The following is a 26,584-nucleotide window of genomic DNA, read 5'->3' as shown; positions in this document are numbered from 1 at the left end:
ATCATTTACTTATTTCTATATAGCTTTATTTGGAAAAAAAACCTTAAAAATTATATAATTTTTATTTTTACACCGTCTGCAACTCATGAACCGTAAATTTTACAGGGAATATGCATAGGACATTTTTTGTTTAAAATTTCATGTAGAATATTTTTGTATATAACACTCTTTGTGCTAAACAGCTTAGTTTTCAACCAATTTCCAAAAAACTAAAAAAACTACTAAATTTCCTACTTTTTCTCCCCCTCCCCCCCAAACCCGACGCTCAAAATGGTGTAACTTTTTACCAAACAATAAGAGGGTTATATAGAACAATTTGGAGTTGGAATTAAACTTTTACTTTGGATGTCAAGGTTAGGCCTTTTTTTAGGTTAATAACACCGTACTATTGGACTTTGTTACGAGGCTTCTGACGTTGTGTAATTACCTTGGAAAGTTACCTCTGGATGATAAATAGCTCAGAACGTGACCTTTATTACTGTACAAAGATACAGCTTCTGCTTAAAATGAAACAGCAATACCTATATATAACCCTAGAGAATTAATGCTCTCACTGTAACGTTTTTTGTTATTTACCGTTATACCCTAAAAATAAAGCTTGGGTATTCAACTGTGTCAAATTCTGACAAAATTCCTTGGTGAACTCATAAATTTAAGTTTTTTTTACGAGTAATAAAAATATATTTTTTTATCTAGTAGACTTTTATAATAAAAAAACTTATTAAAAATTCATTAAAACGTTGTTGTTTATCTTAAACTCGCATCCATCTAAAACATAATCAGCTTAATTAACTAACCTCGTAAAGGCTCGGAACGTGTCTGTTGATGCTCTATAAAGATGTAACTTCTGACTTTATCTTTACATATGCTTAGTAAATATTAACTTAATGAGGAATGGTACAGATAAAAATACTAACACTCCCAAAGCTGCATAACTATAAATGATTTACTTTGTGATTTATTTTATTTTGTTAAGAAAAGTTCTAAATTGTAATTATTTCTATAATACAATATATATAAAGACCTATTAATTTTACGACTTTGATAACAAAAGTATAGATTTATAATGTTCAATAAAATAATATGATGTTTCAAATAAAATAACAGTATAATTTTGAAAATGAAATTTACTACATATTTAATAGTTAACTTATGCAAGGTTTTCCACCTATTACGTGCCACATAACAGGTTTTACTGAGTTTGTATGCAGTACTAAGCTATAATAAGTGTATAGCTCATATAAATAGGCTTCATTACTAACATCTCACATCTCACTTGCTAAAATTTCATATTACAAATGTACTTATTCTGCGATTCTCCCACTGTTATCATTGTTAGCCAAAAGACTAATGTAAATGTGTCACTAATGGTCTGTTAATTCTTGCGAAGTTTCATGCTCCATCATTGAACTCGATGTTGCATCTACAGAAATTAAGCTAATAGGTCATTTTGTTTTCAAAATATGGTGCGAACAGTAATGAAAACTTCCCGTCTCCTCGAGTTATATCATTCGCTAACACTCGGCCAATATTATAAAAATCTATTGATTTTAAATGTTTCATGCATGCAAAAAATAGTAGCTGTTTTTCTGCATTCTGGTTTTAACAAATGTTAAATGTCCAAAATGGTTTAATTATATAAATATATTTAATGTTAAAGAGTAAAGTGCATGTATTAAATTATTTTCTTATTTTTTATAATATTTACAATTTAATATGCAAGGTGATATTTTTGCTTAAGATTTTCGTTGGGATGTAATGACAAGTTTGGAAGGGTACTATATTATATTCCAGATTAGATTGGTATAAAATCTCTTGAAGAAACAATGAAGTTTCCGTACCTAACTAATAGTAGCGAGACGAAGTGATAAATGGAAATATTGATTTACTACAATGGCCGCCATTGACCAGTGACGGAATGGCCTGGTATTGGTCAGCTTGAAAAAAATGCCGGGCTCTAACAATGACTTCTATTCAATATCCAAACGTATCACGTTTCAGTTTTAATTACAAAACTGAAACAACTGAATGAATTTTAATTTTTTAGAAAAAGTTTTAATTAATAATTTATTCAAAATTCCCAACAATGATGTAATTATTCATTTGTTTCTACCGCAGTGATATATTTTCAATACAAATACATTATTTTGAAACCCGTCATTACTAAAACACTTGTTTTGTTTCATTTGAATTTAGTTGTTATTGCTTAATATATGTTTGCTGCTTTACTATTGTTTGTTTTAAATGTATTTTTTATTTATTTATTTTACATATCAACGGGCATATCTCCATTTTTACAAATATTAGACAAAGAATTGAATAATTCTACTCAAGATGCTAAACTAAAATGATGGAATAGTTGGACCATGTAAACCATTGCTAATCTGTATCTTAGTTGTAAATAAAAAATAGTGACTGATAGTTATGAAAAAAATTTGCAAGTACACCCTGATCAATGGTAGCAAAAGATTGATTTAAGTGGCAGGCATCATTATTCGGCATTTGATAAGTAGTAGTGAAAAATTAATAAAGACTTAAATAAATTTAACATGCACGTATAACAAGTATAACAGTATAAATATAAAAATGAGATAGGCCTAAAAAAGATACAATATATCAATACAACAGCATCTACTAAAACAGTAGACATATAGAGCCCATTCAAGCAAAATAAGTCATTCATTCTAATAAATTAAATGGTCGAAAACCAGACTAAATTAAGTATGAAAAAGCCAAAAACAGAAACAGATGATAAGAACTTAAGACATTCAGGTACCTACTCTAATCTTTGATAGCAAATGAAAGATATATGAAATACCGTACCTTAAACTACTTTTTAGCAAATAGAGGTAGTGAAAAAGAGATAAATAAACTTCAAATAAAAGTAACATTCAAATACAACAAGATAAATATAACAATATAAATAACTATACACATATAACAACATATAAGAATATAAATATGCAACATAAAATAACAATATAAAGGTAAAAAAGTAAGTAGAAAAAGTCATTCATGCATTTCTACTCCAATTTGAAGACCCGCTATCTTCGTCTTGAGTGTTTTTGTACTGTCCTGGAAAAAGTCCACGACATCGGCAACATTGTTTCCTTATCTCTGAAGACGGGCCATCGCACTATTTGCAGCGTAGTTGGTGCGGTGATGTTGCCTGACAAACAGGTCGCTAGACCGGGTGGATGATGGAGTCTTGAATAGGACCATTTGTAATATATCAGGACAGTCGATGTTGTCGTTGAGGATCTTATGGAGCAGCATAATGTCTGCGGTAAATCTGCGACTCACAAGTGGCTGGAGCCCTAGATCACGGAACAGGTCTTCGATGGGGACTTGTTGATAGGTGAAACCCATCCTGACGTCCACCGCTCGGACGAATCTTCTCTGGATTTTCTCTAGTTCGTCTATGAGAAAGTTCTGATGCGGATTCCAGACAGGGGAGCCATATTCAAGGATTTGACGTACCAAGGCACAGTACAAAGTCTTAAGTGCTAATATGTAGCTGAAGTGTCTAGAGAAGCGGAGAACAAAAACAAGCATCCTGTTTGCCCTGCCGCAGAGGTTCAGTATACGGGGCTCAGGGTTCAATGAAGGTGTCAATAAAACACCAAGATCTTTTACCTCTTGGACACGAGTTATGGTTCGCCAATTACAATATACTCAAAGGTTATATATGAGTGACAACGATGAAATCCTACTTCTTGGCAGTTTTTAATATTGAGCCTCATTCTATTAGTCTCATACCAACTGTCGGTCATAATTAGATCATCCTGGTTGATCAACTTATGATGTATATGAGTATACTATAATACTATTAATTGATCAAACTGTAATAATTTAATGGTAAACAGAATAGGCTAGGGTTTAATTATTTTTCAGCGAAAAGTTATAATCCGCATTAAAATGTAAAAAAGTAATGAAGGTTAAACTTGAGAATTACGTTGAATTGAAATATGAAATGTTCACATAATTGTTTTTCAGTATTATTATGAAAATAGTCTCGACTAATTTACCTCAAATGGGTAGGTTGGCAGTAAAAATTGTATTTGACATAGTTTGCAATTTTTTTAGTAAAAAATTAAATTACATTTTTTTAATATTTGAACTAAAAATTTGGTCTAAGAAGTAAAAAAGTATAAAATAAACGCCAATGTACTATATTCAAATAATGTCTATAAACATTAGCTAAGTGAGGGTAATTTGCATGCAGTATAAGTGTAGTTGTATATGAAAATTGCATAGACCTAAGGTAATTTAATATAAAGTATGATATTTTTTAATTAAGTCTTGGTTTTACACTGATGTTTCAATTTATAGCTTTATATCCCACCGATCGGATAATCAAGGTCGTAAACCGCCATGTACTCGCAGAGAGTGTAATGAGAACTCGGCTATGGAGCCAGGAAATGAGACAGGCGAAGAGGTAATAAATATGCATTTGCGAGTTTCTATACAAATTTACTGCAGAGAACAAACATTTTCTTTTAAGTCTTTAATTTTTATGGAGTTTTAAATTCAACATAAAAATGCTTCAGCGTGTGATAAAGCATTATTTATGGTTATTAGATTATATTCAAATTCACTGGTACCATTTATCTTTTATTGTTATGTTACCTTTTTAGCCATCAGCTATGATTGAAAACTGTACATATTTCTAAATAAAGTTCTAAATATTTCTTGGGAGTTTATCAGATCTATAAAGGCGAAGTCTATAATCAGTTTTATTATACCTAATGCGTATCTTCTTGGTGTAAATTTTAAGACAGGTATCGGATATGTTAACCCATATTATTAAAAACAGATTGTGTTACGTACGATCAGCAGTTCGGTGATATCCGATCCTAATACTACTATGTATTGATCTGTTTAGATTGTTTATAATCCTTTCATATAAAGCCTCTCAATCACTCGATTCCGATATAACTATTTAAACATTATTTGATTACGGAATAACTAATATATTCTTAAAACAAGTTATGAAGGCGAGGTTGTTATATTGATAAGAGCTTGCCTACAATAATAAAACGTTATTTGTTCTATATTTATTGATATAAGTTGTTCGTTATATTTTCAATTAGGTTTTGATGGAACAAATCTGAAAGAATTGGGTGATATTTTGCACGGATAGGAGCTAATTCTAGCGTTATAAAGTATTATTGAACTGCAAATATGAATGATAATAATATTATTTACCATTTTATAAAAAGCGGACCAGTAATAAAACAATAGCAACTTACTCCATTCTTTATATAATGTAGGTGCTAAAAACTAGATAAGGCTTAATGATCAAAACTATTTTTATTGACACCCGATATTGGGTTTTATTAGCAATTTGACATGGAAAATTGACAGTAGCTGAAGTGAAAACAAGAAGGGCGAGTAATAACTTAATTCAACGAGCCATTCCATTCATGATTATAACTTGAGTAATGCAGCGACCCTCTGATTTTGCACATAGAATCACAAAGCAATTTACCAGACTCAAATAGCAATTTTTGTGGATAATAAATCATCGAGGGAGAAGCGATGTTTCAAATTGATGATGAATACGACACTGATGAGGTTTATATTATTTGTAGAACCAATGAAGAAAATGAGATAATACAGTGAACAGAGATGAGAGAGAAAGATATTCTACTTTACTGAATCGGGTTTACGGATACGAGTAGATTTATACTTATACTCGTAAGAATTAAAACTGAAGGTGCAACAGAATACGAGCTAAGTGAACGGTAAAATAAGCGCGTGTTTCTTTTATGTACATATTTAATCATAAAGTACTATAGTTGTGGTTGTCAGATAATATGTTAAAAGCTACAAAATTGTACATATTAGCTTTTGGGTAACAGAACAAAAAAAATCTGACAACCACAACTATATATATATAGATATATATTTGCATAGATGGCAACACCCAGATTTAGTTTTAATAAGTATTTTATTATAAAAATTGCTTGCTTTACCTGAAAACTGTGTAAAATGCGTAAATAAAACCGTACCCTGTTAAAGTTTTTATACGGACACGTGTTTCAGCAATAGTGTTATATTAAGTATATATATTAAATTAATATTAATATTCATGGTGCAACAAAAAGGCTATGCATTTTCAGACGTTATGTGTTACTCTAAGCTAAAAATGAAATATAACTTTTTTACAACTTCAACTTCGTTTAGCAGCTCGCTGCCATTTTGTATCTTTATTAGCAAACTATTTTGAATAAAACTATAAAAGCCAAAGAAACCAAATGTAGCAAATATGCTTGAATAGGTCAGGGAAAAATTTATTATGTTATTTTCTTTAATATTAAAAAAAAAATATTAATAGTCCTAGTTGAGAGTTATTAGTTGTTTGATGCTCTTGGATTCTACTAGAGTATGTTTGTTCGAGCTAGCTTACGCATTGACAGATTTCGTTGAATAAAGTAGTGTTATAATAATTGTAATAACATTGTTCAAATAGTTGGTAACTTGTAAATTTTGTTCTACTGATTCAAAATTCAGCTAATACTTATCATAAGACTAAATGTTTGCTTGTTGTGTTTGGCTTGTGCAAGCGTATCGTTAAAGAGGTTGTGCTCGCTTATGCTTTGGCGGATTTCGTTAAAACTAGTACCGTTGGTGTCCAGTAAATTTTTTATAACTGTACTGTTTTGTTGTTGTTTAGCTATACAAATTTTGAAAATGCGCAATTTTTTTAAATATTAAATAAGATAAAAATTCTTGTTTTAATTTTCCTATTACTTATTCAATCATATGTGCCCAATTTTGTTTCTTCAGCTTTACTAGTTTTAGAGATAAAAACTTTTTAGTAAAAAAACAAAATTGCAGCTAGTGGCTAAACGAAATGGAAATTGGGGGAAATATATTGTTCATTTTTAGCTTGTAATTAATTACATGCAGAATTTGAAAATACATAGCCAGCCCAACCTTTATGTTACTCTTGTTTATATTAATGTTAAATATGATATATAATTATTACATAACTATTACATAAAATAGAATAGTATAGAAGAGCAAGTAAAGCTGATAGCAATCTTTATCTTCTTCTACTTGAAGTAGGTAGGATACAGTGGGCGAGGTAACTGTTATCTCTAAACTTCTCTTAATCCATGTTTGGTCAACTTAGTTTAGATTATCTACTTTAGCTTGATTACACGAAATGAACCAGAGGTATTATATATCTTAAAGCCGTATGATCTTACTTAAAATAATGCATGTATTTTTAATTCCACGATCACAATATTGGATACGAGTTTACTCGAAAGTTTTGGAAAGATCTTTACCATGGTTCGTTCCTATTTATAACAAAACAGATTTTATTTAAATATATTAGTTTATGAATAAACATGATATAACACTGTATTAAGTGTTTTCCATCATTTAGAAACTGAAATACATAAATAAAGAAAATATTTGGGTTATATTCTTTACAAGGGAAAGTTTTAATATGCAGGGAACACACAGAGTCAATCAAATTTAAAATGTTACGTTGTTGGTGTTATAATACATTTTTTTATTATTAAAAGTTTAAGAAAATAAAAATAGGGATTTTATATATTGTAGTATATAGGAAAATACCTTTCGTTTTAATTTATTTTTCCTTTATTACTAAGAATTGATAAATATATACATTCAGTATCAAGTTGGCGTTATAAGTGACAAAACATTGATACACAATAGATAGCAAGTTGCCGACAAAGCCACTCCAAAAACTGATTACCACGCGTGGTTTCATTACCACATGTAAGCAAATTAAATTACTGATCTCATTGAACAATAGCTTATTTCCATATTTCGGGTGAGTAATATTGCATTGGGGATGGTTGATCTTAACCCCTTTACAAAGGTTAGAACAAAGTTTTCAATTCGAATTGGGTTATTTGGATTGAAACTTCACATTTTTTGCTACTATAGTAAATGATGATAGTTATCGATACTATATGTTAGCAAACCGATATAAGTGTAATGTAGTTTATATAATTCACACTACATTCATCCTTCACATTTCGTCCTTTTATGCATTTCAAATGGTGTTTCCATGTTAATATCCATTTACTGCTGTTTTTATATGGTATATAGGAGCTGTAAACTTACAGCAAATGTTCGTTATTAAGTAAAAAAAATAAAATTTCGTCGACAAAGAAACGTTTATAACACAAATTTATATTTACTATATGCATTGCACAAATACAGTATTACTGTACAATGAGAGATTAAAAAAGACGGAAAAACTAAGAATTGGATATATTGTATATCTATTCATTTCGAGTAATCTCGAGGCTAGGATCAGATGTTGTGTAACGGCAATCCGACGGCCAAAAACCTGGGAACTATTGTTACTTCAACGTCTAAAAAGGTTATCGTAATTATGTTGTCCTTATTCTCCTTATATGGGGATGCAAAGTTGATAAATATCATTAATATAATGATTACGTTGAATATTTTTTCACTTTCCATACTTGTATATTAATATATATTTTTTAGACATAAATATTTTTTTTATTATTAAATGAGACTCATCAGTGAGTTTGATAGACAATACGGTTTTGTACGGACTAAAATTATAAGAAGTAGGCTTTTGTATTGTCATTCCTCATAACCTAGTTCTAAACTATCAGTGTAACTAAATGGATATTTTCATTAACTTAGTAAAATAAGGAATTTGAGTAATAAACCACAAAGAAAAAATCACTTTTGTTTTTATTAAAGCCTAAGCAGTGTCTGAATATCAAAAAATTTACAGAAGTAACCTTAAATATCATTATCATACTATTTGTACTATTACTACTAATATATTTATTTATCATACTACAAATTTTAGAAAAGTGTATCTATAAACATTGTTTTTCTATGCTAGGCATATGTATGGTAGTCCAAAATTATACACTATGTTTAATGCTTATACACATCGCTACAGTCACTAATCATCACTAGTAAACGAATTGGAACGTCCTCGAGTACAGGACAATTATTTTCATTTAAACCTCGGGAACTTAAGTTTCTGTTACCTCAACGTTCAGTCTCTGAAAAAATGTTACCTCGTCTTTCTGTTTGATCCAAACCGTGCATTAATGTAGTATTCTATCGTGAAGTGTCTTTCTTATCTCTTTCTAAAGAGAGAGAAGTAGAGATTGGCCTTATACAAAAATTTGATTGATCCTGACAAAGGTCTCTATGCACGATTTGACAATGGTTTTGTAATTAGATTGTGTACATTCAGATTAGGTCTACATAACTGCTTGATCTAAAGCAAATGACGTAACTGTCAACAAATCAAGACGTTTAATTTAAGCGACCTGGTGAGTTACGTTTAACTCCACAAATCTACCAACTGTAACGTTAAATTGCAACTACTAATTGAACTTTTAGATTCATCATATCAAAAATAAATAAAATTTATGTTAACTGCATTACATGTACGAGTCATAACTGTTATATAAAACAATAATGAGCAAATATACCGAACATTATATTATTTTCTGAAACTTACGATAAGATATTTCCGATCAAATTTGATTTTTTCTGTAGCCTATTTTTGTACATTACTATTGAGATAGTCCTCGCGTTTCTATCTTGTAAGACCTAAATTTTTTATATTTTATTGTAAATTTAATTGAGTAGGCTACTTTATTTTCTATGGTCGATTTTAACATCAATTTCAGATAATATTTCAGAACATCATCAATGTAAACCTACTCAAGCAGTGATGTACAAAAGGTTCATACGTACAGTATTGACTAGAGTCTCGGTGTCTGTTCAAGCATGGAGTATACACTGGATTATAACCGGATCTCGGGGTTTTAATTAACCCTTCTTCAGTGCAGTGACGTACTCTAAAGCTGTGCACAAACCTTTTTCTTGAGTTTATAATGTGAGCATTACAAGGGAAGCTATTCTCAAATATAACGAATAGACAGCCTGAATGGTTTGTATCGTATAAAACAAGTAATTATTGTCATAAAATACACCAATTGACACCATAATATAGCAAATTCTCTTTGTATATTCTTATATGTCTGAAAGCTGCATTTTGGATCCTCTACAGGTAAGGAAATTATTTTTTCAAATGTTGAACTTTGAAGGAATTGAATAATAAAATGATTTCGGACAATTCCTATCGTAATATATTATAAGAGGTGTAAAACTATGATTCAAGTATTGACATCTAACCTATCCTTTTTAGAGTCCAAAACACATACATACACTTGTACTCAAATATTTAACACGGAAAAGTAGCCTTTAAAAGGGAACTACCTGTCACTTAAATATCCTCTATAAGAAATTATTTTAAGCTAAAGTTTTAGATGTAGAAAGAAAAGTATAATATCATAAGTGAATCGGTCTCTTTCCACAGTATTTTCTTCTTCTGTCAGCAGCCACGACTAAATTGTATGAAACCGCCTTTTGAATGTTAACCCCCCCCCTCCCACACAAGCGTACTGAGATCCCTATACTTATCTTCGTGCAGTATCCGTATCAAGTTTTATGTTTTAAATATGCAATTTGAGAAATATAATTTTAAAATATTCCCTAGTGGCTTGTTTATTTCATTTTATTTCCTTTCAACGGTCAAAGACCACTTTATAACAATAAACATAGTGCAAGGTAGCTAATTAACATTACAGTGCCCAGACATGACGGGGACAAGCCAAACATGCGATTGGACTCTATACTCCTAGACATGATTGATAGTGTACATAATAAGTTTAGTATAAATTATAATAAATATAACAGTAATAACAATAATTGTTGAGCAGATAAGCAACCTAGAAATAAATAACAGTGCAAAAACAAACTATCCATAAAAAGTAACAATGCAGAAAACTATAAATGGATAACAAGAACAAAAAAAATTAAATATTTAAATGAACAACAATGTTAAAAAAATATTTTTAAATAAGTGACAATGCAAAAAAACTAAGAATGAATAACAAGTGACAAAGATCTATAAACACCAACAAAGTAAAAAAAAAGTAAATAAATAAAACATTTCACAATACAAACTACCATCCTTAACAGTAACGAGTGAAAAACACTTACACATACAAAACAAATGCCAAATATAATAATAAATAAATAAATAACAACTGCACAAAGCATATAAATAAATAAATACGAACAGCTACAATTATGACAAAAGTGACTACTACATAGCGCTATGAATAAATTAATTACTTCCTACAAAGAAAGAAAAACATATTTATGCCATGTCAACATCACTCAACAAGTCCCCGATCTATTCTACTGTATACTGGAAAGCAGCTAGCACACGTCCTCTAATATTTGCTGCACTATCATTGAAGACGTCAAACCTGTCGCAGAAACCATTTCCGAGCCTGACCATTCTGGCGAGTGGACCGTGAAATACGTAGGAACGTGTTATTAATGCTCAATTATTCCTCATTATAATCCCTGCCTTCGTTCTACACTTCTGGAACTGTACAAGGTACGATGGAGCCCTAAACTAATCTCAACCCAAGAAATATGGGAAAGGTAAAATATGAACATATCTAGGGAAACGTTATAAGTCTATCAACCAAATTTGTAGTATACGATCGTATATGAGAACTATACTACAAGACTGCGGTTGAGTAAAATTTTTTTTATTTGTTAAAATTTGTTTAAAGTCTCTATCAAGTGATTATAACGTTTTTTATAATTAAATGTATTACGTGTAAAATAAGAACAATAGCACAAACGAGATTCTCTCTATCTTAAACCTGTAGAAAATAATGGTGGGTCAAACTTTTAATGTTAATATTACGAGTACGATAAATTCACCAGATGGAGGTTTAATTTAAACATTTTAATTTTCACACATCCCAATATTTAGGGTTGACCTTGAACGATGTTATATATTCTAAACACAAAGATCTGTTCTTATAAAGATTCACGCATTTTTATGCATTGATATGCCCGTATTTCTGTCCAAACGCTGTGACGCAGATTAGGGGGGAAGGACTTTTGTACACCTAATATAGAAAAATATACACTCATTTAAAATCAAACGATATATCATATCAATTATTCTTTAGAATTGTTACTTTTGTCCAAAGCTTACCATTAATCACAACGATGATAAAATCGGTCTCTAAAGGAGAACGAGGGAGAGTTTGCAGCCAGTTACCATTGGCCGGACATTGATGTAACCCAATCACAGTCCAATCTCTGTGCTCGGCCGTGACGTTCACCCTCTGAGGATATTTATATAACAACTGCGGAGGCGGTACAGTGAAATTGTGTTTACAACTTGATTTGATCTATAAATATAGATCTTGCCTCTTAAATGTAACTGAATATTTTCGTGTAATAAAACTTTCTGTAAAAAACGTTTAATATTAAAGGCACCGTTAAACTTATGATAACCTTCTGAACTAAACGTATTTAAGTATAAAGGAAGTAAGCATTAAATATTGACCAATAATCCTTTATTTTCTCACAACTTGGTAGTTAGAAATTCTCATGGTTAATACCTCTATTGAAACATTTAATAATTAATTGAAGCTATTGAAACACTCACTGTCCAGGTTGTTATTACCATCACACATCTAATGAATATACTATAGAAAGGTTTTATTCATAATATTAACTTATCGAATAATAACCATTCCAAACAAGAATTCTATAATAATACTATGGATAATCTAAGTTAACAAACCAATAGCAGTAAGTATAAGAGATTATAACTATTATATTAATAGCACAAGGATGAGTTTCTATTTATTAAAACCTATTATGGTTATCCATGACAGCAATATAAAAATAATCACTAACGCTCAGCAAAATCCGATGTAGTGACATGGACCATGACTAAACGAATCAGATTACGATATATTAAGTTACCGACGTGATCACTTCTTAAAGTAGGTAAGAAAACCCGCAGATGGCAATCATATTTCAGCTGTCATTAGTTGTTTAATGCCGATTTAAGCACTACGTGGAAACATGTAAGACCGACTGAAAACGAACTATTAATGACGTCATACACTGTCGGTTGATCTCTAACAAAGGTTTTATACTAAAAAAATCTTACTAATATAGTGTGAAAGATATCCGATACTGTTAAAATACACAACATGTCTTTGTAAAATAATTTTGCATTTGAATTTGAAAATATAATCCTTCGTATACTTTAATGACCACTAGTTTGTTTAAAACTAGTTTTTCACTACAAAAATTTCAGAATGAATACCAGTTAATAGGGAAAATGAGTAAAAATATCCAATTTTATAGGGTTGAACTTTAAATTTAGTCAAGGAGTACTTCTATATACAGAGATTGTAGTTTATATTAATTTAAATCTATAAATACCTATTATCTTGAGTTATTACTAATGAGGAAGTAAATGGAAAAATCAAAATAATTCATTGGCTTTATGAAAAACATGCGGTCTTTTCTGCGAGGATATCTAGGGTAATATGAGTAGTGCAAAGCAAAGTAACAAACGGTAGGACGCCAACAGCCCGGAGCTACTTTATATTGCTAGCGTGAGAAATTCCAATTTGTTTTCGTTATATTGCTTTCATAACATCAGTTTCAAACTCTCCACCTGGAATCTGCAAGACTATTCAGGAGTATTATTGTAGGAGTTATCTAGCAATATAATAGTTTGACTTCTCAGAGATATCATACAGTCTTGTGACAATTTATACAGATTTTATTAAATATTCCAATAATATGTTGTAATTATGTTAAACCATATAAATCTGAGTATTTCTGGTAAAAATGCGCAGGAAATTTATCTAAAGGTTATTGAAAGTAAAAGGCTTTCCGTGAGTCTATGTAGTTTTATTTTAGATTTGGTTGAAGACGTTTATGTATCATGACAGTTAATTTTATTTTAAATTGGACGTTTGATAATTTATTTACTACATATACAAATTAATATTTACTAAATAAATAATAGTTATGAGATACAATATATACAAAAATATTTAGAAAATAATATTTTTTCAAATCATAGGTAAAAAAAGAGCAAACCATATAACAGTATCTTATTTTATATATATATTTTACTATTCTTGATTGTTAAATTCTGTTGTTGATAGTCTACACTAACAAAAAAAAATTAAAAGAATATATATATATATATATATATATATTCATCACATTAATATATATATATATATATATATATATATAAATATATATATATATATATATATATATATATATATATATAATATGATCTTCATAGACAGGACAACTTGTTTGCACGATATTATTACTTAAAAATACTTTATTCCCTCTTTAAAATTTGGCATGACCAAAGGTTACTAATACATTTTAAGTTTGTTATTTATAATAATAAATAGGACAGTAGGATAAAAATTTTCTTTTAACATAATACTGTAATTCTTTTAAATATATACATTATCCGATTTAGGTTACAGTCTATCAAATTGAAAATGAGGGAATAACGAACAATTGTTATAACCTATTTCCATTTGAACGCTTTGGAACATTCTTATTTGAACAATATTAATTATATGGATTTACTGGAATATTCTGTTGTGCTATATCGGTATAATATATTAGATTAAATTAATGTGACTTTAATTTAAATTCATATTATGTAGCACTTTTCAATAATAAAGAATAAATTTAAAAAATTTAAATTAAAGGTATTATTTTGCATCTCTACACCTTTTTAAAACTCACCAAATATGAAATGTAATAAATAATTCGATCAAAAAAAGACAAAAACATAATTTTAACATCATGCTCTTTGACACGTTAAAAACCAATGAAATTGAAAGGTTTTAAATACAAAATATACTATTTCGGTCAATGCTTAAGTGAAAAGAAAGGCTCAGGAATGAAAACAAAATTGCTTCCACCGACCTAAGAGGAGTCATGTTCCCTATAGCGCCTTGTCATTTATCTCATTACATTGCAGAAAGTGTCAGCAGCAGGATGGTGTGTACCTTCGTAGAGACTAAGTAGTTAATTTGCAATGCCAAAGAATTTGTATACATTATTATAAATCTCAATAGTTTCATCGCTCTAATTAACTCTTTATATTAATTCACTTAATAAAATTTACTTAATTTATTATAGTACCTTTTTATTTAAAAGGGTTTTTTTCTACGCATTCAGCGATTTAATCCATCGCACTAAATTGTTTGGATCCAAACCTATTATTTGTACCTCCAAGGGAATTGAAGCTCTAACCTCGGGTTGCAGAGAGGTTATTGGTTGGATGACCTTGCACGTAGCTTCTCACAGTACTGGAGGTGTATCTTGTTGCCATGCCAATCAAAATTGTTACGGACAAGCGGATAACAGAACCTAGTGCAGTTTAGTTTGCTATTTAACTCCAATATCCGAAAGGAAATAACCCAACCATGCACCGTTTAAACTTTTGTTGTTTTAATTTACAGTAGTAATTTTATTTTGTCACTTTATCCTGTCATTTTTCAATATACAGGGAGTACAAAGGTTTAATCCTATGCAAAACATTACTACCATGATAATCGATACTAAATCAGGTCATTTTAGATACTCCTTTATCAGTTCGAGATAAAACATTAAACTTTTCCCGTCCATAATATATACATTTATCTTATTTTTAATGAACAATATATTATATTTTATCTTATCACGGAACGTTCCATAAGGAATTAAAAAGAGATCTTTAATTTTTTGTTACAGGAAATTATAGGTTACTTCTACTAGGTCACGTAACGGCTGACAATTAGAATCTGAAATGGTTCGGTACATATACAGGGTGATTCATGAAGTTCTACAGCACATTGTACTAGTAAAAATAATGAAAAAATGTTATATAAACATAGATCCGAAAAACGCTTCGTTAGCGAGTTACAGCTAGCGAAAGATTTCGCCTGAATTCGTGGTAAAGAGTAAAATAATAAAGCCATACTGAACTTTTGGAAAGGTTAATTAAGTAAAGAAATATCGTGGATTCTTATGTATTTTTACCTGATTAAAGCTAATAAAATAGGTTTCAAAACTGTACCTGTAGTAGTTTTTGAAGGATTCAGGGTAAAATGCAAAAAATTGGGGGCACGAAACAATGTATTTTTAAGTTTGATGTACAATAACTGTGTTAAATTGGTAATAAATACATAAAATCAACAAACATTAATTGTAGAGAATTTTAATTCTGAGAAAATTGATAATCAAAGTCTAAAATAAAACAGAAATAAGTACCAAAAAAATCGATTTTATTCAGTATAATACATTACTAGCTGTAAAGAAATACCGTACGGTATTTAGTTAAAATAAAACAAAAACAAAATGTTTGTTCCTTAATGATGAGATAAATTGAGAAAACAAGATTAACTGTTAAATAAATTTGTTTGTAAATAAAAAATATCATGTTTTATTACGTTGTTATTTTTTTTAATAAAAATTTACATCAAAATGTTCGAAAAAGAAATGAAGCAAACATTTTCCTATTATTGTTTACTAATCATCGAAATGCAGTTTTTTTGTTTTATTAATATCTAAGTTGGTAACGCACGAATAACAGCTGATCAACAATGGTACTCTGTACTGTTAGGTTAGAACTGTGTATTAGTGGTGTTTTTGCAAGCTACAGCAGGAGATCGGGTTCTGTGAATCGTGTTTATTAAATGCAATTTTTCTGTGAGTTATAATTCGATTGTTTATTCAGCAAAGAAATGCCTTACTTATTTACATCAGAGGAATACGCTGATATGGTTTTTATTTTGGGTTACTGTAATGGTAATGCTAGAGCTGCTGTAGAAGAATATGAACTACGTTACCCCTAATAGGAGGATTCCAGATACCAAAACAATTTCAGGAACTTTTCGTACTCTTCGGGAAACAGGATCCCTACCAAGTACTAGAACCAATTATGAACGAGCTGTCCAACTTGATGATGATATTGTTATTTAATGCTGTTCATCGCAGTCCAGGTGTAAGTACACGACGTATTTCTAGGCGGATAGGAGTTTCGCAGTCAACGGTGTGGAGGTCACTTAATCGAAACAAATTTTATCCGTTTCATAAACAAAAGGTTCAACATCTACAGTTAGGGGATGGTCCGCTTCGCTTGGAGTTTTTGCAACTTTTTGAATATTAAATAATCAACTCTACAAGCGTATTTGTTTACGGATGAGGCACAATTCACTCGAGATGGTGTCAATAACTTGCACAATGAACACTCATGGGCAGAAGAAAATCCACATGAGGTAGTGGAACAGAAACTTTCAAACACCGATTTAGCGTCAATGTCTGTGTGTGGCCTTTTGCACAATCGGCTGATTGGACCTTTAATATTACCTGGACGCCTAAATGCTGAGTTCTATTTGCATTTCCTTTCAAGAAGAGTTGCCGCAGCTGTTAGAGAATGTTCCTTTACATCTCAGACAAAATTTGTACTTCCAGCATGACAGAGCACCTCCCAACTTCACGTGCCGTTTCTGCTTACTTAAACCATCAATTTCCTGGACACTGGATTGGTCGTGGAGGGCCTCACCCTTGGCCACCAAGATCACCAGATCTATCTCCATTAAGATTATTGCATCTGGGGATGGATGAAAGACATTGTATACAAGACAAAAAGTGAATTCTCGTGATGAATTAATTGCCCGTATTATGGATTCGGCTGTGCAGATACAGGGAAGTCCTGAAAAATTAAGAAACCCAACAAAAGCAATACACAAACGTGCTGCAAAATGTATTGATAATGATGGGCCTCAATTTTCGAACATCTATTATGAAAAAGGTGCGTACGGTTGGCCCAACCTGATTAATTTTGCTTAAAACTAGTAATGTATTATACTGAATAAAATCGATTTTTTTGGTACTTATTTCTGTTTTATTTTAGACTTTGATTATCAATTTTCTCAGAATTAAATTCTCTACAATTAATGTTTGTTGATTTTATGTATTTATTACCAATTTAACACAGTTATTGTACATCAAACTTAAAAAAAAAAACATTGTTTCGTGCCCCAATGTTTTGCATTTAACCCTGAATCCCTCAAAAACTACTACAGGTACAGTTCTGAAAACCTATTTTATTAGCTTTATCAGGTAAAAATACATAAGAATCCACGATATTTCTTACTTCATTAACCTTTCCAAAAGTTCAGTATGGCTTTATTTTACTCTTTACCCAGGAATTCAGGCGAAATCTTTCGCTAGCTGTAACTCGCTAACGAAGCGTTTTCGGACCTATGTTTATATAATATTTTTTCATTATTTTTTACCAGTAAAATGTGCTGTAGAAGTGGGGGGAGAACTTCATGAATCACCCTGTATATGTTAGAAACATGATGAAGTTGAAAATAGCTTTGTTGCTATTAATTCCATTAGTTACAATAGTACAACCACGATAATCCACACTAGATTTATCGAGCAAGATAGATCGTCATTCTGGGATATATATAGTTTATCCTTTTTGAGTTCGGATTTGTGCCATTCTGTTATAGAAACTTTTAATTAGAAACTCTACTCATCCTAAGCTCATTCATAAGAATATCTTCATGGTCCTTGCGGGCCAGGGCGTCCTCTAATATGATGAAATGTAAGTTGTGTTAATAAAAAATTAGATATTTTTGTTATGAGAAGATTTAACTATTTATGTGCAGTAGAACTACTTGTGCGTCGTGCGTTTTTCATACGCATTCTTCTTGCGCATTTTCACAGTAGAGAACATCACAATAATAATAAAAAACAATATATTTAGCGTATCATAAAAAATTTACTGACGTATTATTGAAAAATGGCGGCCAAATTATGATACTCTACAATAAATTTGTATTCTTAATTATCACTTAAAGCAGACAAGCTCTATTCACTTAAACTTGCTTGTACACGGAATAATTTTTGAGAAGTCGTGGAAAAGGTAAAATAGACACGCTGTATACGTTTTGAGGAATCCATTAAGTGTGTATAAGGATTATACCAAATTCAAAATTGAGCCCTCAAATCCTATTTATTTCTGAACTAATTACCACCATGGGGTTATTAGTTCTCACTTAATACACGTTACTGGATCAAATATGGTACTTCATTGGGTACTTTATCGTGTTCTTTAACATGTAGGCAGTCAGGTCAGTGAAAAAGGAGTTACCTAGTATATTAGTAGGAAGTACCAGTCATTTATCTATCACACATTTTCTATTTATATTTATACTTTTAATTATCCGCTGATGTTGCGGAAAATCTAAAAAAATAATTTATTACAAACACATATTTTTATGGGTACATAAAAGAATTAATACAGGTACAGAGTTAAATCTTTGGAAAGAGCCAAATAAATGGTTTTAAAGACTTATTATTTCAAACAAAGAGGACTGGAGGGGAAGGGATACAATTGATGAAATAAGTTTTTAATCTCATAATTAAGAAATGAAGCTGGTTTTTGAACTTATTTAACGAAGGTCATATCATAAAATATGTATATCATATTTAAGCTTAATGTAAGATGTAAATCAGTTAAACTCAAAATAAGAACTTTCTATTGTAATAAATGTTACCAGGACCTTGCTTTTATCATTAAAATCTGATAGACAGCCTCTTTAAAACTATGTACATCTATAGTTATCCATTGAGCGTAAAGAGTAACTAACTACTTTAAAAACTATTTCTTAAGCCCAATATTCATTTAACAGTAAATATGACAGCTTTACTTCTGACTCCTTGTGGGTTATGACATAACATAGATGGCAGTTACTTATAAAGTTGATTATAGAAGCAGTATTGATGTATCATGTTTTATTAATTTACCTTTAATCGTTTGAGTATTATCAAGCCTGTGCAAGAATTTATTAATACCCTGTACGTACACATACACACATTCAACATATGTTGTAAATATTACACGAAATTATCGTGGTGCTTAGAAGTATAATATTGAAAACAAATACAACATTTAAAACACCTATTAATTATTCATTTTATCTAATATTAGTTACTGCTAAATATTTCAACTTAGATACTTATATATATTATAGTTATTATTAAATACTGGAAGAGTAAAAATCCAACAGTTATCATGTTATAAATATAAAAGTATAATATTTTCCCCTGGAATAGGCAGATTCTTACATAGTTATATATCCATAACAAACTAAGAGTTTTTTCTAAGTAAAACAATACAGCTCTTTAATATATAAATAATAACAGCTCTTTAATATATCACGTTTAAAGACAATTTAAAACTTTTTCGGTTCCAAGATAAGATTAAGCATTTAAAGTGGTTATATGGGCATTTTGAAACGACACCTACATAAAAATGATATTAACATAAAAATATAAATGTACACAAATTTGTTAAATTTTTAAATATTCAAGATAATGGTACCTAGGAACTAGATATTTTCATACGTATAAATTATTTTTCTTTCCTTACGGAAAATATAATATCATGTTCTAATATCACAAATCATTTAAAAATAATATGATCAATTATTTAATTCTCTTAGTACAATGTTACTGCAAGTATTTAACCATGATTAAATAACAATTTTAATTGAATTTTGGTTTAGTTTTATCAAGATTTAATTTTACCACCTAAATGAGGAAAGGCTTTAGAGTATGTGGCCTGAACTCTAAGCGGATAGAGTTCAGGCCTTGAGCCTTGATAAATGTATCATCCCGCTTAACTTTTTTGCAAGTAAGTGATATTACTGTTACGTATTGGTCTTTGTTTGTACATTATAAGCAACAAGCATTTTAAACTCAGTTTATTTTTGTTAAGTATTCAGATTCCAAATGTTAAGTATACAGGGTGACAATTAAGTCTGGAACCTCTTTTTTAATTTTTGAACCACAATAGAAAGAAATATCAAAGTTCACACGTGCTTACTGGTGATAGTAACGCACACATCTGCCCAATTACCGACCAGATAATCCCTTTGGGGGACGGTCCACAAGGAGTCAGACAAAATTCTTAAATAGCAGCATAGGTCAAGTTTCGTATCAAATTAAAGGTCTTACTTAGCAGAGTACAATGCCGCAAACCGGACTTCAAAAAGTGGATTCATTCAGTAGTTATAGCTATTTGAATTTTAAAACAATTGAATAATGTAAATTATTAAGTATTACAAGTAAACACCAATTTTCCTGTGATCAAAGTGTTCAAAATGTTCCCCTCCCATCGTCTGGCAATGTCCTAGGCGGTTGTAAAAGCCATTTACTGCATTTTGAAGATAGTCACGAGGAATATCATGAGCTTCTTGGACTATGAGATTTCTTAGGTGTGCCAAATCTCGAGGCTTACTACGATAAACTTTATCTTTGAGGTATCCCCAAAGAAAAAAATCCATCGGAGATAAATCAGGGGAACGAGCAGGCCACTCTACTGCACCACATCTTCCAATCCATCTGTGAAGGAATATTGTGTCCAAGTATTCTCTAACAAGGAGAGCAAAGTGTGGTGGCGCACCATCTTGTTGGAAATAAATTCTTTGAAATTGTCGACCAAGAGCAGCTTGCAGGAATAATTCAAGTGCAGGAATTATCTCATTTTGGAGCATTGCTAGACACGAGTCACCATTTAAATTACCATTGATAAATAATGGGCCCATAATTTGATTTCCTGTAATACCTGCCCAAACGTTAAGTTTCTGTGGATGCTGTGTATGACTCAATCTGCCACTTTCACATTCTAACAGTAGTTGTGTTATTGGTAATAATTATTGATTCCTGGCTTTGATTAATACATTGTCAGATGATGGGAGGGGAACATTTTGAACACTTACTTTGATCACAGGTATTAAAAAATTGGTGTTTACTTGTAATACTTAATAATTTACATTATTCAATTGTTTTAAAATTCAAATAGCTATAACTACAGAATGAATCCACTTTTTGAAGTCCGGTTTGCGGCATTGTACTCTGCTAAGTAAGAACTTTAATTTGATACGAAACTTGACCTATGCTGCTATTTAAGAATTTTGTCTGACTCCTTGTGGACCGTCCCCCAAAGGGATTATCTGGTCGGTAATTGGGCAGATGTGTGCGTTACTATCACCAGTAAGCACGTGTAAACTTTGATATTTCTTTCTATTGTGGTTCAAAAATTAAAAAAGAGGTTCCAGACTTAATTGTCACCCTGTATACAGACGAAGAGCTGCACTTTATAAGCTTAGATTCTGCAAATTCCATGGTTCAGTCTACATGAGACACTAAATACGTGTAAATATTAGTGCACTAATTTGGCTCACCAACACCAGAATAGTGCAGTATCAAATCAAATTTACAAAATTTAATTCATACCACCAAGAAACCAAACAATAAACATGCTTATCTTTTATAAACATGGAATAAAGATTAATGAAATAAAACTACCAACCAGGTTACTATGAAATTGAAAATACACTTTAGATATGATGATGGAATACAGTAATCGCATCAGATTATAAAATAATAAAAAGCATTTTATAAAACACCATATTGATAGCTGAATGATACGCATAACGAAGGTATGTATGCTGTAAAGATTTGATTCAATGTGAATATTTACTTTTTTAGATTTTAAGACAGTGCAGCAACTCTAACCTGACACTGCCATAGGTATGTTTATATGATTTACACTTTAGAAACTCCTCTAGTCTCCGAGAGAGGGAATATTTTGTATTCTGCAAATCAGAGTCCGTCTGATAAGATAAAAAAACAACTTGGCTATGAAGACGTCAGTAAGGAACTCTTTCAATCGTTGTGCATTAGAGACAGTTATATTACGACAATGAACTATTTGGTTCCCGGAACAACTTATTCTATAGCATCTGTGATTATAATTATAGGAATGGTACATATGGGTTTATTGAATTTTTTTAAATTTTAAGGAAATTAACTATTTAGCATATTCTGCAGTTATCTGAATTAACTAATTCTAGTATTAAACCAAGAAATTCTACTAAATATATCCAAATTTCCTCATAGAATGCATTTAAAAAAAATTGCACAAAGGTTTAAATTATAGCAAAAAGCATGAAAAGTTTGACCAGAACCGATTAAAATTCAATACAATTAATTACAAAATTGATATCTTATTTTACACATATAGAAACACAATGTTAATTCTCCTACTCTTACACAAGGGCAGGAAACAATGAATTTTAAGTCTGACTCCCAAAAAGCAGGATAGTTACGTATAATACAATTAACTGTTACTACAGGTTACAATTAACGCTTGACGTAAGGTTATTTCGTAAACGAACTTAACTTATAAAAATATATGCTCTTGCTATTCATACTAAAATGATACTTTGTATAATTATCAATATGTACACTTTTAAAAGTGTTGTCTGTATATGATAACAATACCCTAAAATTTGATAGCTCCTTATTAGTCTTAACAAATAGTGACACTAGCACTAAAACTGTAATACTAATGTATCTTAAACTAATTGTAAATAAAGTTCTCATTACATAAAACTATGTGAAAATACATGAAGTTAGGTGTACCAGACTCACTGTTGTAATTATTCTGTTTTGTAAGACAAAGAATAAATATACAACGTAGTTTCTAAGTAAGTTTTTAATGTGCTTCAAAGACAAAGCACGAGTCAAGCAGGATAGCTGGGCTGCACTATTCTGTAACAGGTTGAGTGTTGACTTGCGGCAGATAAACAAGAGAAACAGTTCCCTAGAGACTGGTCTCTATGATAAGCCTTGCTTGTGTCGTGTACTATAGTCGTCGCTTACTACTTTATGAGCTCCAATACAAATTACTTACATCTCATGTTGCTTTACAGTTAATAATTTATTGCTGACCTGTGGCTAATTTTGTAAATATTTTATCTCAAAATAGGCGTTTAAAATGTATTTCGTTCTATACTGAGGTTTATTAATTATTATCGCAGAATGTAGTTTGTTACATTAGGCACCAAGTTATGAAAAAGGCAGAAGTAAGCCACACCACGTCACTAACAGGCTTTGCTGAGGTTGTATGACCAGTTTTTAATCCCTACCTATACGTGTTACTATGTAATGTTTCAAAATTTCATACGATGTTCACTAATCCTCTATCAAATCCTTCCGAGTAGTGCACCATCATTGAACTCAATGTCACCCCTATAGAAATAAAGCTTCGTGCAAAATTTAAAATGTCTATATCAGGTCATTCAGTGGTGAAGGCAGACAGATAGCAGTGAAACTTGCTAGTCCTTCAAGTGATAGACTTTGCCAACGCTCAGCCAATATGATTGTATAACATTCTAATTCAATGATTCGTTGTTTTTTGCCAACCTTCAAATATCTCATGATTAGAAGATTAAGTAATCGTTGAAAGAAATCAGTTGCTGTAGAATTTCCAGAGGTGGCCGTCTGTTACACCAATTCTGATATAAATTTCTATTGTTAATGAAAATGGCAATGTTTTACTCTAACAGGAAATGTAAGAAATTTGTGTTTCTTCTCAAACACAAAATACAAAACTTAAATTGGATCTACCATTACATGAACACTTTTTATTTATGCCAACCATAAATAAATTGCATAATGACTTAGTCTTTAACTAAGTTAGTCCATCACAAACCCTGACTTAAAAGGTGATTGTAAAAGTTAATTCAGTTTCATAATATTGCTATAATCAATATTCTATCCATGTGGCTATGAAAATTTAAAGATTTAATGTAAATTAGAAGTTTTCCTGGTAGTAGAAACGTGTTCGAGAATGTTATTGAACGGAGTCAATGTTAACTTTGCACTTTGGAGATCCAGAATCAGACAGTATTCAGCTCAGAGTGATCCCATCCGATTTGAAATCTATGTAATCTCCCAACAGTCGACCAAACTTGTTTAAAAGGGCAGAAGTATTAGCGTATGTTTCTTTAATACGACTGCGGGAATGAAGAAATACGAATGCTATGATAGCCACAACGCACATTGGGCCTAATAAACAGTAGTTTCCATATAATAAATTCACCATCTATAGCCTAAATTTTGGAATTAATTATATTATATTACCTTATATTATACGTAAAACTTGCATGAGGTAAATTGTAAGACGACTTTATAGGCCTAATATTGCTCTCAATAAAACCAAGCTCTCATTTTTGACCTAATAGCTTTTGCTCCAAAAATCGATAACGAGATTCTAACAAGTAAATTAGCTCGAATTCAGCTCTTAAATTATTAAATAAAAAAAATATCCAGAATTTGTATCTCAAATTACATATTTTACTAGACAAGTAAAAACATTTGGCTCAAAGAAAGATTTTCAATATCATTGAAGCCTTTTGTTCTTTGGCGAAAGTTGCAATGCAATATTCTAGCATCACTAGAATATTAAAACTTGAAGATTTTTGGGTTACATGTACTAACTTCAAGTTAGGTATTACATTCACAGGTGTCCAAATAACAAAGATAAGATGAAAACAATTAAATACGTTTTATATTAGATGAATGGAAATTGGCTGCGTGGTGCTTCTTTTACTAGCCAAGATCATACAGTATAGAACAACAATTTTATAATTGAATATTGATTAGGAATTAGAGTGATTCTACTTATTGTTATAAAGAATGTAGTTATTGTCAGTTCAGATGTAGTCAGACGCTCTGAACTTTTAAACTTTCTGATTACCAATCATATACCCCAACCAACAATCAAATTTTAATTGAATTTAGTCAACTTGTGACAAACGACCTCGCATATTATCCAGATTTAAACACCACCTCTAAACAGGCATACGAGTCACCTCAAAAATCTCTGGTTGTATGTCTCAAACTGATAATACTTTAGAAATTTCGGGGATCAATCGAAAATGGCATCGTGAGGGAAGATATCTTACAATAACAGGTACTCATTTCAGAATCTTTTTTAATCAAGAGGAGATTTCCAATCCCATTCATGTACATTAGGAATATTGCTTGGTTGCTCTAATTTTTAAATAAAAGATGCCTACATCACATATCACAATGTGTTTCGCCCATTATATTTGTAAATATATGAGTAACGTAATTATCTATGTAAGATGCCTACATCACATATCACAATGTGTTTCGCCCATTATATTTGTAAATATATGAGTAACGTAATTATCTATGTAAGATGCCTACATCACATATCACAATGTGTTTCGCCCATTATATTTGTAAATATATGAGTAACGTAATTATCTATGTAAGATGCCTACATCACATATCACAATGTGTTTCGCCCATTATATTTGTAAATATATGAGTAACGTAATTATCTATGTAAGATGCCTACATCACATATCACAATGTGTTTCGCCCATTATATTTGTAAATATATGAGTAACGTAATTATCTATGTAAGATGCCTACATCACATATCACAATGTGTTTCGCCCATTATATTTGTAAATATATGAGTAACGTAATTATCTATGTAAGATGCCTACATCACATATCACAATGTGTTTCGCCCATTATATTTGTAAATATATGAGTAACGTAATTATCTATGTAAGATGCCTACATCACATATCACAATGTGTTTCGCCCATTATATTTGTAAATATATGAGTAACGTAATTATCTATGTAAGATGCCTACATCACATATCACAATGTGTTTCGCCCATTATATTTGTAAATATATGAGTAACGTAATTATCTATGTAAGATGCCTACATCACATATCACAATGTGTTTCGCCC

The 26,584-nt window shown here is 30.7% G+C and overlaps 1 protein-coding gene across 1 annotated transcript; it reads right to left on the bottom strand.

The window, feature by feature from the left end:
- Positions 1-3,111: 3,111 nt before the first annotated feature.
- On the bottom strand, positions 3,112-3,555 carry LOC124361556. Its single transcript, XM_046815618.1, has one exon. The coding sequence runs from the start codon at positions 3,553-3,555 to the stop codon at positions 3,112-3,114; it is 444 nt and encodes a 147-aa protein (XP_046671574.1).
- Positions 3,556-26,584: the final 23,029 nt, after the last annotated feature.

The sequence above is a fragment of the Homalodisca vitripennis genome, chromosome 4 (assembly GCF_021130785.1).
Source record: "Homalodisca vitripennis isolate AUS2020 chromosome 4, UT_GWSS_2.1, whole genome shotgun sequence".
In the NCBI taxonomy this organism is placed as follows: domain Eukaryota; kingdom Metazoa; phylum Arthropoda; class Insecta; order Hemiptera; family Cicadellidae; genus Homalodisca; species Homalodisca vitripennis.
The sequence above is the reverse complement of the archived record's forward strand: the minus strand, read 5'-3'. Positions and strand labels throughout refer to the sequence as shown.

Coding starts and splice junctions, on each gene's coding strand:
- LOC124361556 (XM_046815618.1), bottom strand. CDS start 3,555: ATGCTTGTTTTTGTTCTCCGCTTCTCTAGACACTTCAGCTACATATTA.